Consider the following 17,829-nt stretch of genomic DNA (forward strand, 5'->3'; position numbering starts at 1 on the left):
ACAAATTTAACTAGGTTATTGAAGGTGGCAACACAGTATTGGCAGTCTTTTTTTTTTTAACATGATAGTACAAACTGGTAAGCTACATTCTAACTAACAGCTTCAGCCATACTATACACATGAAATGTGAAGCCAGAAGCCATAATTATTTTCAGCAAAATCAAATGCAGCTTGTCTTAGTATTTAACCCTTTCAAGGTTTCGGCCGTACTAGTAAGACTTACGCGCCAGTGTCCATGACGTACTAGTACGCATAAATTCTAGCACCTTCAAATCTAGTGAGAGAAAGCTGGTAAGCCTACATATGAAAGAATGGGTCTATGTGGTCAGTGTGCGCAGTATAAAAAAAATCCTGCAGCACAGTGCGTAATGAGAAAAAAAAAACTTCAACCGTGTTTTTGGATTAAAACAGCGACTTTGCACTATATTTTCATATAGTATTTATTGTTGTATTCTAGTTTTCCTGCTCTCATTGTACAGAATGAGAGACATATTACAGAAATTGAGATGATTTTGACTGGTTTCACAATGAAAAGTACCTTGAAATTGAGAAAGTAGCAGAAATGTTCAATTTTTACCAAAGTTCAAAAGTAAACAAATCATGCTAAGCGTCCAATACACGTCAACTGGCGAGTCTAATATTCTTTCACAAGTGCGGCGCTCAATATTATTTATATCATTCCTACACTAATGCAGTGGAAAGCAAACGAAATGTAAGAGGGGCCTGGGGATAAGACTAATGAACAGAGGAAATGTTATTTTAGTGCCAGGAATGTCTTTCTTGTTTATTCTGGACCCAATTTGGAAATTGGCATCATATGAAATTTGTGTGAAATTGGCAAAATTGCTAAATTCTGACCACTGTACTGGATAGTTGAAATCGGTAAATTGGTGGTTTCTTGTACTCATTCGATAGAAAAAATGGAGTTCTAGCGAAATAGTTATGATTTTTGTCGACTAGTACATTGGAATTGGCCAAAAATAGGGCTCAAAGTGGGCAAAATTGCCGATGTGTAAACATCATCGAGATCGCTATCTTCGTGAGAGCATAATTCCGTAAGTTTTCCATCAAATTTCATACTTTTGGTGTCATTATGATTGGGAAAAGATTCTCTATTTTCATAAGAACAAATTTTTTTTTTTTTTTAAATTGGGGGACCCTGAGAACAAGTCTCTGAGAGGGCCTGTGGACCCTGAAAGGGTTAAAAAAAATATGTGGGGTAACTTACAACAAAAGGTTAATCGCTAAACTACTCAAATGTTAAGCACCTCTGCTTATCTATAAACAATCTCACAAAATTTATTTTTGCTTCGTTTCTTTCTCCTCCTGTCACATCATTTTTCACTAACCACGGAAAAAAAAAAGGATAACGAGAGATAATGGAAATCAGATATAAAGAGCAAGGGAGGAAATCGCAGTGAACATATAGGAGGAATAATAGTATGCCTTTCATTCCTCCTATATTTTGGAGTTTCCAAATTAGTCTCGTACAGAGAAACTTAATCTGTCTTTAATCCTTCCATTGGCTGTGCCGTAGTACTATGGGTTGAGGTCACTTTTGTATTACACCATGAGTTCAGCTCACTCATAAGCTGTGAGCAATAAATTTGGGCTTAGATACAAGAGAATGGGTCTATGCATTAAGTATGCAGCACATAAAAAAAAATCCTATATGTAGCACGCAATGCTTGAGAAAAAACTGCGAGTGTTTTTGGTTTAAAACAGTGACTTTGCAGTGTATTTTTGTATAGTTTTTATGGTTGTATTCTCAGTTTCTTGGTCTCATTTGATAGACTGAAAGATATATTATAGAAATAGAGATGATTCTGATCGGTGTCAGGAATGAAAATATCTTGCAATTGAGCTCAAAAGTAGCAGAAATGTTCGATTTTTGTCAATATTCAAGAGTAAACAAATTACATCACTTGTCCAATACACATCCAACAAGTGGCTTTAATATGCTTTCACAAATCTACTGATAATAATTATTTATACATTTATTACAATACTGCATATGTCTTCAATTTTTTTGAGAATAACAAAATCAAAATGGAATTCATATGTAAAGCCTGGGAGCATAACTAATGAACAGAGGAAATGTTTTTTAGTGCCAGGAATACCTGCATTATTTATTCTGGACCCTATTTTGAAACTGGAGTATTTTGAAATTTGTGTGAAATTGACCATAGTATCAATTTCTGATCACTTTATTGGGAAGTTGAAATAGTTGACTGGGCAGTTTCTTGTACTCAATTGATAAACATACTAGCAAAATATGGAAAGCATATAAATCTATAGGGGAAGGAAGGCGGGGTAGGGGTCGTCCTCGAAAGGGTTGGAGAGAGGGGGGTAAAGGAAGTTTTGTGGGCAAGGGGCTTGGACTTCCAGCAAGCGTGCGTGAGCGTGTTAGATAGGAGTGAATGGAGACGAATGGTACTTGGGACCTGACTATCTGTTGGAGTGTGAGCAGGGTAATATTTAGTGAAGGGATTCAGGGAAACCGGTTATTTTCATATAGTCGGACTTGAGTCCTGGAAATGGGAAGTACAATGCCTGCACTTTAAAGGAGTGGTTTGGGATATTGGCAGTTTGGAGGGATATGTTGTGTATCTTTATATGTGTATGCTTCTAGACTGTTGTATTCTGAGCACCTCTGCAAAAACAGTGATAATGTGCGAGTGTGGTGAAAGTGTTGAATGATGATGAAAGTATTTTCTTTTTGGGGATTTTCTTTCTTTTTTGGGTCACCCTGCCTTGGTGGGAGACGGCCGACTTGTTGAAAAAAAAAAAAAAAAAAACTAGCAAAATAGCTAAGAATTTGGTGTACTGGAACAATGTAATTGGCCTAAAACAGGACTCAAAGTGGGCAAAATCGCTGTGTAAATAATGCTGACAGCAAAACTCAGCAAAGTGTAATTTCATCAAATTCCCATCAAAATGCATACTTTTTGTTTTATTACTTTCAGAAAAATATTCTCTACCATTTCGTAATAAAAATAATTTTTTTTTTTTAATTCTTGGCCGCTATGGACAAGTTTCGGTTCAGGAGTCTGGACAATGAAAGGGTTAATGGAGATGAGAAACCACAAGCACACCTATGTTTCTGTAGTTACAAATAATTAAAATTTATGTGACCCACCAAACCACAACTTGCCCACCCACCCTTCAGAATATAGCACAGTACAGTGGACCCTTGTAACTGCTAAATACTGCTTGTAACTGCTAAATAAGCCACTATGGGCCCCAAGAAGGCTTCTAGTGCCAACCCTGTGGTAAAAAGGGTGAGGTGTACTATTGAAATGAAGAGAGAGATAATCGCAAAGTATGAAAGTGGAGTGCGTGCTTCCGAGCTAACCAGGTTGCATAACAAACCCCAATCAACCATTGCTACAATCTTGGCCAACAGCAAGGCAATCAAGGAAGCTGTTGTTGCAAAAGGTGCAAGTATGCTTAGAAAACAGAAATCGCAAATACACGAAGATGTGGAGATACTGCTATTGGCGTGGATCAATCATATGTGAAAAGGCAAGGCAGTTGCATGCAATCTCATTAAGAAAATGCCTGGAACTAGTACTGATGTTAGTGATTTTAAGGCCAGCAAAGGTTGGTTTGAGAGATTTAAGAATGATAGTGGCATACACAGTGTGATAAGGCATGGTGAGGCTGCCAGTTGTAACCAAAAAAGCAGCTGAAAAATACGTGCAGGAATTCAAGGAGTACATAGACACTGAAAAATTGAAACCCTAGTAAGTGTTTAATTGTGACAAAACAGGCCTGTTTGGGAAGAAAATGCCAAACATGACCTACATTACACAAGAGGAAAAAGCACTGCCAGGACACAAGCCTATGAAAGACAGGCTAACTCTAATGTTTGGTAGTAATGCTAGTGGGGACTGCAAAGTGAAGCCTTTACTCGTGTATCACTCTGAAACTCCCAGAGTGTTCAAGAAAAACAGTGTCCTCAAGGCTAATTTGTGTGTGATGTGGAAGGCAAACAGTAAGGCATGGGTCACTAGGGACATTTTCCATGATTGGTTCTATCATGTGTTTGGCCCCACTGTGAAAAAAATACCTCCTGGAAAATAAATTGGACCTCAAGTGCCTCCTGGTATTAGACAATGCCCCTGCTCATCCTCCAGCCCATGGACCAGCAGGTCATTTCAAATTTCAAGCAACTGTACACCAAAGCAGATTTTCAAAAGTGCTTTGAAGTGACCTCAGACACTGAATTGATCCTAAGAGAGTTTTGGAAAGATCACTTTAGTATCCTCAGCTGCATAAACCTTAGAGGTAAGGCTTGGGAGAGAGTGACTTGCAGGACTTTGAACTCTGCTTGGAGGAAATTGTGGCCACAATGTGTACAAGAGAGGGATTTTAAAGGGTTTGGGGCTAACCCTGAGAAGCCTATACCAGTTGTGGAATCTATTGTGTCATTGGGGAAGTCCATGGGGTCGGAGGTTAGTGGGGAGGATGTGGAAGAGTTGGTGGAGGATGATTATGAAGAGCTAACCACTGATGAGCTGCAAGAGCATCTGCAACAGCAACAGACCACAGCTGAGGATACTGCTTCAGAGGAGGGGAGAGAGAGATGGAGGAAGTTGCTTTCTTCAACGATTAAGGACATTTGTACATTGTGGACAAAGGTGCAAGCCTTTATGCATGAACATCACCCTGACACAGCTATTGCAAGCCGTGCTGGTGACTTTTACAATGATAATGTGGCCCATTTTAGGAAAATCTTAAAGGAACACCAGAAACAGAGCTCTGTGGACAGATTTTTGGTGCGACAGAGGCCCAGTGACTGTCAAGTTGTTCCCAGTGGCATTAAAAAACTAAGAAGGGAAGTAACCCCAGAAAAGGACTTGCTACCTAAAGTCCTTATGGAATGGGATTCCCCTTCCAAACAATAATACACCTCCAACATCTCCCCTCCTCCCATCTCATCATTAATAAATAAATCTTCAATAAAGCTAAGTGTCATTTATTCTTCATGTAGTATTTATTCTTCATGTATCATTTTTTGTGTAGGAAATTGTATATTTCATGTGAAAAAAAATTTTTTTTTAATACTTTTGAATGTCTGGAACGGATTAATTGGATTTCCATTATATTTCTTAAGGGGAAAATTAATTCGGCTAACGATAAAATCGGACAAGCTCTCTAGAACGGATTAAAATCATTACCCGAGGGTCCACTGTATTTCCTATCTCCAGAATGCCATTCTAACCAGTTTCCCTGAATGCCCTCATAAATGGTACCTTGCTCACACTCCAACATGTCAAATCCCAAAAACCATTCATCTTCACTCACTCCAATCTAACATGCTTAACCATCTACTACTTAAAACCTTAATATTATTCTCTCAATCTGTCCTGTGATGTGCCACCTCAAATTTGTTCCCTCTTAGTAAACCTGCCTTGAACCATCAAACTTTATAAATGATAAACATGTCAAGAACCCAACAGTTGCTCTATGAATTATAAATACAGGATAATTATTTTATTTTATTAACACATCATCCATTTCCCACCAAGGCAGGGTGGCCCAAAAAAGAAATACTTTCATCATTCACTCCATCACTGTCGTGCCAGAGGTGTGCTTACACTACAGTTACAAAACTGCAACATTAACACCCCTCCTTCAGGGTGCAGGCACTGTACTTCTCATCTCCAGGACTCAAGTCCAGCCTGCCAGTTTCCCCGAATCCTTTCATAAATGTTACCTTGCTCACACTCTTAAAGAATATTGGTAGATTCTAAACAAATTATTAGCAAACAAAATCCTAAATTTTACTTACCCATTCAATGCGCCTCATTTTACTGGCAGGAGGTCCAACATCCATGTCTGGCTGTCTCGCATCACCTGATTCCTGACGTTAAATGAAGGTGCAAAGTGAGAAAAAATGTTCTCCCTGTATACTGTATATTCTGAGGCTATGCATAAAATTATCACTTTCTCACTCGCAAAGAAAAATGTGTAAATGAAAATTTCTGGTGGTTTGCTAAAATATCAGCCTGGTTTGGGGTACTGCTGCCTCTTTCCCCATTAGCTGGTCTCTGAAGTCAAAAAGATCAAAATAAAACTTAGCTATGGAAGAAATAGCTACACAGATTTCAGCAATGAAGAAATAATGGATAGTGACCTGGGAAGAATAAACAAAATAAAATATTAACATAAATACTAAAATTATGAGCATAGAAATGTACAAAGGAGAATTTATAAAACTGGCTGCCCTAATCTGGGAATAGGTTGCTATAGTTAACCAGCATGTTAATTTTTTTTTTTTTTTCATTTTATACAGTAATGGTTTCTCTCCTCACTTAATGACGTACTCGTTTAACGACCGCTCGGACTTACAACCAGCTCTCTGACCAGTATGCATATCTTAGTAATGTATATTAGAGCTGATTTTGTAGAGAGCTGGTTAGATAAGTACACTTTCCAGCATGAAAATAAACATAAGAAAAACATTTCTTATCTTTTAACAGCACAATTTCCAGCAGCCGCTCCCTGGAAATCCCTTTGGGGTGCCATCTCAGTTTCCACAGCGGCTGTTGATTAACAAGTGAGTTATTCATGCGTAATGGTACTCACTTGGTTTTGGGCAAATCACACGTGCTTCACGAGATTTATTGGTAACTCCAGCCAAATCTTATCTCTACCTATCAGCTGCAGCTAACGTATGATGATGTGGGTGTGGCTGAACTTGCCTGGGTATTTTAACTGACCCAATTTTCCCTAGTTTGTTGAAGGGAAAGTATATTCCAGTATCGATGTCTTGACTAGGCTGCTACAGATGCGTAATTATGTCCTCACTCGTTGATAGGGAGTCACTTCGTTGTACAATAGGGTGATAGCTTGTCCCTTTGTTCATAACACCTGAATGCATACCATGACACAAACTTTTACACTTTATCGAGATTATACCTCAGATTATACTTTCGCAGTATTTCAGATTTTACCATACAATATCATTATTTTCTCTGTTCTCAGGAGATTTGTGACATCTTCATGCTCTGATGTCTGAATTCAACCGACCTTGTCACCTTGCCCAACGCTCACCAGTTCATCATCCACATAAAAGAACTGCCGAGTTCAGCTTTATAGCTCTTCCTTACTACACATTGCAACAGTATTTAATACAAGAGGTTTCTTGTTATTTAGCTGTAGACAAGAAGTCATAATAATCCCAATGTGTAGATCAAGTGGAGCGCAGGTTTTCTCTTAATTTTCCTGCTATGGAGAAACGAGTAATTACTCTCGTTTAATCCTCGTTGTGTAGTTGATCAGAAATTCTAGCAAGGAGAAAGCTGTGCATGGAGATGCCTGGTACTCATGTTTGCAAGGAAGAGTCCACCAGCCCCTTCTGGAAGGGCTAAGTTCCTCAGAGGGCTGAGGGGGGCCTGAGATATACTCCCTTTACTGGAGAATTTTTCCCCACACATTTCTTCTATTCTGTTTATTACAATATACAGTACACTACTGTATAAACATTTAAAAATATACTAAAAATGTTATAAATGGTGCACAGGTGACACTAAAACAATATCTAAAAACGGTTGACACAAACCCACTACCAGTATAGTATGCTCCTAGCTTAATGACCAATTCGTTTACCGACCTACTCTTATGAATGGAACTCCGTCGTTAAGTGAGGAGAGACTGTATTATTGCAAACTGATATATAAAAAGAAAATATGGAGGCAAGTATAAAAAAAGAAGTGAAGTGAGATCAACTTAGAGAAGATGCTGCTGATATCTGAGTTAGCACTTCACAGTAATGGCTGGTTTCAATCAATGTAAAATGTATGAAAGCTGAGGGTGGGTATACTTCAAATACAGGGTCAGATGGTTGAAATATTCAGGTCAGTTAGAAGATGAGAGTTTAAGACTGGATAAATGTGCATCATTCTCCTCTCTAGATAATGCCTGCAGAAGACTGGCTATTGGGTCTATCTTGCTCTCTTGAGAAAATACTAAGATATGTAAGTAAAGTGGTGTGCTCTCCTATAATGTCTAAGGTTTAGCTATATGATCTGGTTTATCTTGGGAGAATAAAGCAGTTATTTATGTCATATTATGAATCAATAAAGTCAAAGTATTAAAAATAATATATATTTAACCCTTAAACGGTCCAAACGTATATATACGTTCACTTGCGCAGCGCCCCGAATATTTTGAATTTTTTTTTTTATAGAAAAGAGCACATTTTTTTTTTAAGTGTTTTAGAATAAAAAAAAATTAGGGTCAGTACTTACAGAGATATGAGGCTGAGAAGTTGGCACTGGATGCTCACGCGACGGCAACATGGAGTCCTGCAGCTTGCAGGAGGCTTTAGGAAAGGTAGGGGGTGTGTGGACCAGGTGTTTACAGTGAAACATATAAGTGAACAGTATTTAGATAAGGCTAAAGAGGTCTTTGTGGCATTTATGGATTTGGAAAAGGCGTATGACAGGGTGGATAGGGGGGCAATGTGGCAGATGTTGCAAGTGTATGGTGTAGGAGGTAGGTTACTGAAAGCAGTGAAGAGTTTTTACGAGGATAGTGAGGCTCAAGTTAGAGTATGTAGGAAAGAGGGAAATTTTTTCCCAGTAAAAGTAGGCCTTAGACAAGGATGTGTGATGTCACCGTGGTTGTTTAATATATTTATAGATGGGGTTGTAAGAGAAGTAAATGCGAGGGTCTTGGCAAGAGGCGTGGAGTTAAAAGATAAAGAATCACACACAAAGTGGGAGTTGTCACAGCTGCTCTTTGCCGATGACACTGTGCTCTTGGGAGATTCTGAAGAGAAGTTGCAGAGATTGGTGGATGAATTTGGTAGGGTGTGCAAAAGAAGAAAATTAAAGGTGAATACAGGAAAGAGTAAGGTTATGAGGATAACAAAAAGATTAGGTGATGAAAGATTGAATATCAGATTGGAGGGAGAGAGTATGGAGGAGGTGAACGTATTCAGATATTTGGGAGTGGACGTGTCAGCGGATGGGTCTATGAAAGATGAGGTGAATCATAGAATTGATGAGGGAAAAAGAGTGAGTGGTGCACTTAGGAGTCTGTGGAGACAAAGAACTTTGTCCTTGGAGGCAAAGAGGGGAATGTATGAGAGTATAGTTTTACCAACGCTCTTATATGGGTGTGAAGCGTGGGTGATGAATGTTGCAGCGAGGAGAAGGCTGGAGGCAGTGGAGATGTCATGTCTGAGGGCAATGTGTGGTGTGAATATAATGCAGAGAATTCGTAGTTTGGAAGTTAGGAGGAGGTGCGGGATTACCAAAACTGTTGTCCAGAGGGCTGAGGAAGGGTTGTTGAGGTGGTTCGGACATGTAGAGAGAATGGAGCGAAACAGAATGACTTCAAGAGTGTATCAGTCTGTAGTGGAAGGAAGGCGGGGTAGGGGTCGGCCTAGGAAGGGTTGGAGGGAGGGGGTAAAGGAGGTTTTGTGTGCGAGGGGCTTGGACTTCCAGCAGGCATGCGTGAGCGTGTTTGATAGGAGTGAATGGAGACAAATGGTTTTTAATACTTGACGTGCTGTTGGAGTGTGAGCAAAGTAACATTTATGAAGGGATTCAGGGAAACCGGCAGGCCGGACTTGAGTCCTGGAGATGGGAAGTACAGTGCCTGCACTCTGAAGGAGGGGTGTTAATGTTGCAGTTTAAAAACTGTAGTGTAAAGCACCCTTCTGGCAAGACAGTGATGGAGTGAATGATGGTGAAAGTTTTTCTTTTTCGGGCCACCCTGCCTTGGTGGGAATCGGCCGGTGTGATAATTAAAAAAAAAATAATTACAATTTATAGTAGTTCTTGACATTTCATAACCAATCTTTGTTCTGACACTAGTATTAGGTACTGAAATTGTCACAAATACATTGACAGGTGGACATTTACACCTGCCTTGGTCATTTACTATTGTCTTGGAACACAGTGGACCCCCGCCTTATGATGGCATCGCGTTACGTTAAATCCAACATACCATACATTTTAACGCAAAAATTTTGCCTCACCTCATGCTAAAAAACTCGCCTTACGTGATTCGTCCGGAACGCATCCCACATGAGGCCTCAGTGCCAGTGTTTACAAGCCAGCCAGTGCGGTCGCATCTACTCATACATTTGGTACATTTCACATTATCCCAGTGCTTTTAGTGCTTGTAACTGCAAAATAAGTCACCATGGACCCCAAGAAAGCTTCTAGTGCCATCCCTGTGGTAAAAAGGGCGAGAATTAGTATGGAATTGAAAAAAGAGATTAAGGAAATGTGTGCAAAGTGGGTTGAACTGCAAACCTTTATGGATGAAAATCACCCTGACACAGCTACTGCAAGCTGTGTTGGCAACCTGTACAGTGACAATGTTATGGCCCATTTTAGGAAAGTCTTAAAGGAACTGGAGGTACAGAGCTCTATGGACAATTTGTTGTGCGACGGAGGTCCAGTGACTCTCAAGCTGGTCCTAGCATTAAAAGAAGAAGGGAAGTAACCCTGGAAAAGGACTTGCCACCTCAAGTCCTAATGGAAGGGGATTCCCCTTCTAAACATTAACACCATCCACACTCTCCCCTCCTCCCATCCCATCAATCATCACCAGATCTTCAATAAAGGTAAGTGCCATGTAACTGTGCATGTCTTCTTCAGTTTGTGTGTATTAAAATTAATATTTCATGTGGTAAAAAATTTTTTTTTCATACTTTTGGGTGTCTTGCATGAATTTGATTTCCATTATTTCTTATGGGGAAAATTGATTCGTTTTTCGATATTTTCAGTATTCGATGAGCTCTCAGGAACAGATTAATATCGTAAGGCGGGGGTCCATATATACAAAATATTTGTAGGTCCCAGCAATGTTTTGGAGGAGATGATGGTGGTGGTGGTGGCGGTGTGGGGGGGGGTGGCGGCGGCGGCAGTGGTGGCAGAGGAGGAGGAGGAGGAGGAGGGAGGAGGTAACTTATTGTTACTTATTAATAATAATAGACAGAGATAGAGACAGAGACAGAGATAGACAGACCCTAAACTTAGGATTAACATCACTTTCCTCTTAAAAGAGGAGTGTTAATATGACATTACATCAGTGAATCCTTGGTGTTTGCTGCACTGGTTGCTCTAGCTGGCGCTCAATTTAACTGGTGCTCCCATAAGGTACTAAGTGGTACCAGATTTTTTTAATACTGAGCACACCGAGTGTTAACCCTTTCAGGGTCGAGAGGCCCTCTCCAAAACTTGTTCTCAGGGTCGAAAATTTTTCAGAAAAAAAAAAGATTTTTTCTTGTGAAATGATAGAGAATCTTTTCCCGATCATAAGGACACCAAAAGTATGAAATTTGATGGAAAACTTACGGAAATATCGCAAAGTTAGCGGTCTCGCCGATGTTTACACATTGGAAATTCTGCCCATTTTCAGCCCTATTTTCGGCCAATTCCAGTGTATTAGTCGACAAAAATCATATTTATTTCGCTAGAACTCTATTTTTTCTATCGAATGGGTACAAGAAACCACCCATTTACCAATTTCAACTATCCAATAAAGTGATTAGAAATTGGCAATTCTGCCAATTTCACACAAATTTCAGAAGATGCCAATTTCCAAATAGGGTCCAGAATAAACAAGAAAGACATTCCTGGCACTAAAATAACAAGCTCTCTGTTCGTTAGTCATGTCCCCAGGCCCCTCTTATATTTCTTTTGCTTTCCACTTTGAATTTTTATTCTTACAAAAAATAGAAGATTTACTGTTATGCAGATTACTGCATTAGTGAAGAAATGGTATAAATAATATCAGCACACTTGTGAAAGAATATTAGACTCACCAGTTGATGTGTTTTGGACGCCTGGCATGATTTGTTTACTTTTGAACTTTGGTAAAAATCGAACATTTCTGCTACTTTCTCAATTTCAAGGTACTTTTCATTGTGAAACCAGTCAAAATCATCTCGATTTCTGTAATATGTCTTCCATTCTACATAATGAGACCAGGAAAACTAAATACAACCATAAATACCATATGAAAATACAGTGCAAATTCGCTGTTTTAATCCAAAAACACAGTCAAGGTTTTTTTTTCTCATTACGCACTGTGTGCTGCAGGATTTTTTTTATACTGCGCACACTGACCACAGACCCATTCTTTCATATGTAGGCCTACAAGCTTTCTCTCGCTAGATTTGAAGGCGCTAGAATTTAGGCGTACTAGTACATCAATAACCCTGGTGCATAAGCCGTACTAGTACGTTGAAAACCCTGAATGGGTTAAGACCCATTCTATGCTGACCAGGCATCTCAGGCCAATCGTGCCAAATTTGGAGGCAGGAAAATTAAAACGTATATATACATTTGGGGTGCTACACGTAAGAACATATATATACGTTTGGACCGTTTACGGATTAAGTAAACTTCTTGTTTATAATGAATATTACTGTGGTTAAGTTGTTTTATTGGGCGAGCATTTACGAGGTAAACTGCAATTAGTAATTGTTACTATCATTTACTAAGTACAGTACAGCATATTTTAACTTCATAGCATATATTTCATGTGTGGTTAACAATGGCCACTACATCACTTAAGAAAGTGAAAAGCAACTGTGGAAAAAACTCACTCTGTTCAGGACAGCATTTAGGATATTCAAGGCAAGTGCTGACTGAGTACTCCCCATCTGAGTAAGCTGACTGACCGCTCCAATAATGTCTGTGGCAGGGGAGACTGCCACACTTGTACCCGACACTTCAGGAGTAGGTAAGAAGCCACCATGATTTGCCACAGGAATAGCGGCAGTTGGAGCCATGCCACTCTCCCAAGGGCTAACCACTGGCCTGATGAAAAATATATCCATATATGCAATTTATGCTTTAAATGCCAAAATACATTAACAGTAAGGAATAAAATGATGCAGCTAGGGAAGGATGTGGTATGGTGATACTGACAAATTGTGAGCAAAAAACTTGTATGCACTGATCAAGATATTTACTAAGGAAACATTTCACCAGAAGCGACTTCTTCAGTCCTAATACAGAGACAGCTAAGAAAAAAGCACAGTATTTATAGTGGAGGGAGTCACACTGCAAACTATGAGTGTGGGAGTACTAGAGGTGGTAGTAGCAATGCAGCTGTGGTGAGATGGGTAGGGTTTGAGAAGGACCTGTCAGCAATGAAGAAACATTTTAAAGTTATGTTAGGTAGCTTTATATGGGTGCAAAAATGTAAAAGTATAGGTCAGTAGACCTTTTGCAAGTTCCACTGCACAGTGATGTCATCCAATGGTGGTGTTACAGCTGAATAACAATCATTTGGCCAAGGTTCTGGAAATTCTATGGTTGCCTGATTTCCGTGGAATGGAGTTGGTTGTTGCTCTCATTGTTGCTTCTAGACACCTGCATCTGCACAAATCATAATGTGAATATCATGCAGAGGGTGCAGGGCGAGCAAATTAAACAATGGCACGAAGTCACCAAGGGTATAATTCAGAGGGCTGAGGGTTGCTGAAGTAGTATGGGTATTTAGAGGATGCAGAGGGATAAAATAAAGGTGTATAGATCTGGGGTGGAAAGAAGGAGAGGTAGAGATTATCCCAAGAATGGTTAGAACGATGGAGTAAAGGTGGCTTTGAGTATTAGGGCCTTGACAATTCAGCAGGCTTGTTTGAACTTGTTCAGTAGGAGTGAATGGAGACAAGTGGCTGTTAACCCCTTGACTGTCGCAACCCCAAATCCTGAGGTGTCTCCTGATGTTGAAAAAAAAAAAAAAAAAAAAAGAATCTTTTCCCAAAATTTGATGGAAAACTGACGGAATTACACTCTCACGAAGTTAGCAACCTCAGCGATATTTACGAATCGGCGATTTCGCCCACTTTGAGCCCTAATTTCGGCTGATTCCATTGTTCCAGTCGACCAAACTCTTATCTATTTCTTTAGAACTCCACTTTTTCTATCGACTGAGCACAAGAAACTGCCCCTTTACCGATTTCAACTACCTAATAACGTGGTCAGAAATTTGCAATTTGACCAATTTCACGAAAATTAAAAAACATGTCAATTTCAAAATAGGGTCCAGAATGAACAATGCAGACATTCCTGGCTCTAAAATAACATTTTCTTTGTTCATCAGTCACGTCTCCAGGACCCTCTGATATTACTTTTGCTTTCTATTTTGAATTTTTATTCAAACAAAAAATAGAAGATTTACTGTTATGCAGACTACTGCAATATTGTAATAATTGTATAAATAATGTCAACCCATTCATGACTGCATATTAGAATGGCTACTTGGACATTTATTGGACAATGACATCATCCGTTTACTTTTGAACAACGGCAAAAATCAAACATTTCCCCTACTTTGAGCTCCATTTCCAGGTTCTTTTTATAGTAAAACCAATCAAAATCACCTCTATTTCTATAATATGTTTTCCATTCTATCAAATGAGACCAAGAAAACGAGAATACAACCATAAATACTATACAAAAATAGACCACAAAATCGGTATTTTAATTAAAATAAATGGTCGGAGTTTTTTTTTCTCATTATGCACTGCGTGCTGCAGGTTTTTTTTATATGGAGCACACTGACCACACAGACCCATTCTCTCACATGTGGGCCTACCAGCTTTCTTCTGCTTGATTTGAAGCCGCTAGAATTTACGAGTATATATACTTCAAAAATGGTGGCTCGTAAGACGTATATATACGATCAAAACAGTCAAAGGGTTAATGGATGTGCTGTTGGTATGAGCAGAGGAACACTTGTGAAGGGCTCCATGGAAAATGATTAGCTGGGCTTGAGTCCTGTAGGTGGGAAGGGAGGTGACTGCACTCCGAAGGAGGGGTGGGGATGTTGCAGTTGGAGGGTAATCTGAATTGTTATGTCAATACACTTATGGTAATATAGTGATTGAATAAATGATGGGGAGTGTGCTTTCCTCTATGGGGTCATCCTGTCTTAGTGGGAGACAGCCGCTGAGGTAAAAAAAAATCTATATACCAAATGCACATTACAGAAATAATTACCTGTTATGACCAGCATGGCCATAGGCTGAAGATCCTCTATAATTTGAAGAATTGCTGTAAGATGGTTTACTTCCATAACTAGAAGAATTGCCATGAGATGTTTTATTTCTATAGCCAGAACCATAAGATGTGTTACCACCATAGCTGGCACCACCATCATAAGCAGAAGCTCTGCCAAAACCTGAAGTGTTACTAAAGTTGGGTGTAGCCCCATAACTGGAACTACTGTTATAACCTGAAGTATTGGCACCTGTGCCATAATTGCCCAAGATGCTACTGGCATTGCTTCTACCACCACTGCCACTTCCTGCTGCTGATCCAGAAGCTCCATCTCTGTATCTTTGCCTGTTGTAACTGCTACCATGATCATAATCAATCGTTACCCTGGTTCTCTGTGTGCCTTCTGGTCTGTAAGAAATAATTCATATTTGTATATTAGAATATACAGAACTTGAACATGGTGAAATATCATAAGATTATAATGATTTAAGTCTCCTATTCTCGTCATCATAGACAGATTAAATTGTTTCCAATTACATGTAAACATTAAAGTGCAAGTGAAGACAGACACCATTATTTTAACATATACCTAGAGGGGGTTTTGGGGGTCAATGCCCCCACGGTCCAGTCTGAGACCAGGCCTTGTGGTGGATCAGGGTCTTATCAACCAGGCTATTACTGCTGGTCGTGTGTAAACCGACATACGAACCACAGCCTGGCTGATCAGGTACAGTAGGATCCCACTTATACAGCAGGTCAGGTTCCAGGTTACCGCCTGAAAGCGACATTACCAGAAAGTGCAACGCCATTTTTTCCCTTTATAAATGCATATAAATGCCAGATAAGTTTACACTAACATTAAGTTAGCAATAGAACTAGTCATTAACAACAATTGAAAGGAAAATACACACACACAGTACACCCATTACCTTATAATATTTGTAGTCTTAATGAAGGGCGAGTGGTGAGTCGTATTTAATTGTAGGAAGTCAGGTGAGGAAGGTATGGTAGCCAGCCAGGTCAGCCCACCCCACCCACACCTAATATACAACATTTAAAAATGCCCCAGAGCAATAAAATGCATATACAGTACATTCATAAATTACCTTAAAATATTTGTAGTTTTAACCCTTTCAGGGTTTCCGACGTACTAGTACGGCTTACGCGCCAGGGTTGACGTACTAGTACGCATAAATTCTAGTGCCTGCAAATCAAGCGGGAAAAGGCTTGTAGGCCTAGATGTGAGAGAATGGGTCTGTGTGGTCAGTGTGCACAGTAGCAAAAAAATTCGGGGACCCAGTGGTGCATTGTGGGAACGCCATTTTAGTACACCTTGTTCACCATGCCTTGCGGTAAGAAACTCCTCGCTCCTCGGCGAATTGGGACACTTTTCTTCCCCAGTGACAGTTCTAATACAAATGGAAGTGCCAGTGAAGATGAGTTTCAAGGTTCTGATGAGGTTGTGACCGAAACTAATGACTGGTAATAGTGAGGAAAATCCAGATGACCCTCAACCTTCCACCTCTGGTGCTGGGCCGTCTTGTTCACGTTCAGCAGTACCAGAACGAAAGAGGAAACTCGTATTTTTCCCATATCCAGGACTCAGATGTGAGCAATGGTGATGATAGTGATAATGAATATGAACTACAAGCCCTTGAAAACAGTTCCAGTAGCGATAGTGAAGTGGAATATTCTCCAGTGAAGCGTCAGTATATACGATGGTATATGTGTTCTGGTAGTGTGCCATATGCTATTCCAATGGGAAGGAGTACATCTCGGAGTACATCCTGTGGCTGTACAACAGGAACAGATAGTGAAAATGAATATACCTTTACCTTTGATATACCTTTGAAGAATTTCGAGAGTATATCTACTCTCTGAGCCCGGCCATGGGCCAGGCATGGGCATGCATCTGGTGGTGGTAGTGGTGGTGCCAGCCATGAGGCACCAGCAGTGGGCCATGCTGCCACCCACGCTGCTGCCTCAGCTGAACTATAAAAAAGGCTACCACCCCCACCCACCCACCACACCAGCCTCCACAACCACAACCTCCACAACCACAACCTCCACAACCACAACCTCCACAACCACAACCACAACTTCCACAACCACCTGTCAGTATCCAGTACCCGCCAGCAGACCACACCTGGGATTAGTAGGAAGGTGACAATTTTGTTCCCAATCCCCATCACTTTGATGAAAGTCAAAGTGGAATATGGCCATCTTGTACACTTGGGAACAATGCTACTGAACTAGAATGTTTCGAGTTATTCTTTGACAAACCCCTGATGGAAATTATTGTCAGGGAAAGCAACACATATTACGAGTACACCATGGCAAACACAATACTTTCACCAAAATCATGCCTACACCAGTGGAAGGAGACAACTGTGGCTGAGATGTATCTTTTCTTTGCCACAATAATGCTTATGCCATATGTGTATAAGCACAGTGTCAAATCATACTGGTCAACAGACATCCTGATTGCAACCCCAGGTTTCAGTGATATAATGCGAGTGAATCAATTTGTGCTGCTGTTACGTATGCTACACTTCTCAGACAAAACCAGGCCTCACAGAAACGACAGGTTATATAAGATTAGGAATGTGTTTGTGTATCTGAAACAGAAATTCAGTATGTATTTTTATCCCTTCAGGAAGCTTGTTATTGATGAGTCTTTGATTCTGTTCAAAGAAAGACTGTCGTTCATGCAGTATATACCAAGCAAGAGGAAACACTTTGGTATAAAGTTGTTTGTACTTTGTGACTGCTACAGTGGTCTTGTATTGGATATTATTGTGTACAGTGGAAGTAATACATTGCAAAATACCAGGAAGTTATTGGG

General features: G+C 39.9%; 1 protein-coding gene across 1 annotated transcript in view; it reads right to left on the reverse strand.

Moving 5' to 3' along the window:
• Nucleotides 1–5,797: 5,797 nt before the first annotated feature.
• LOC128693595 (probable ATP-dependent RNA helicase ddx17) overlaps nt 5,798–17,829 on the reverse strand; it is a gene marked incomplete at its 3' end in the record, with an annotated part of 50,792 nt that continues 38,760 nt past the window's right edge. The window contains 3 exon segments of the mRNA XM_070087610.1: nt 5,798–5,869; nt 12,581–12,794; nt 14,985–15,392. Coding sequence (XP_069943711.1) covers nt 5,798–5,869; nt 12,581–12,794; nt 14,985–15,392 — 694 coding nt within the window.

The sequence above is a fragment of the Cherax quadricarinatus genome, chromosome 2 (genome assembly GCF_038502225.1).
Source record: "Cherax quadricarinatus isolate ZL_2023a chromosome 2, ASM3850222v1, whole genome shotgun sequence".
NCBI classification, from domain to species: Eukaryota; Metazoa; Arthropoda; class Malacostraca; order Decapoda; family Parastacidae; genus Cherax; species Cherax quadricarinatus.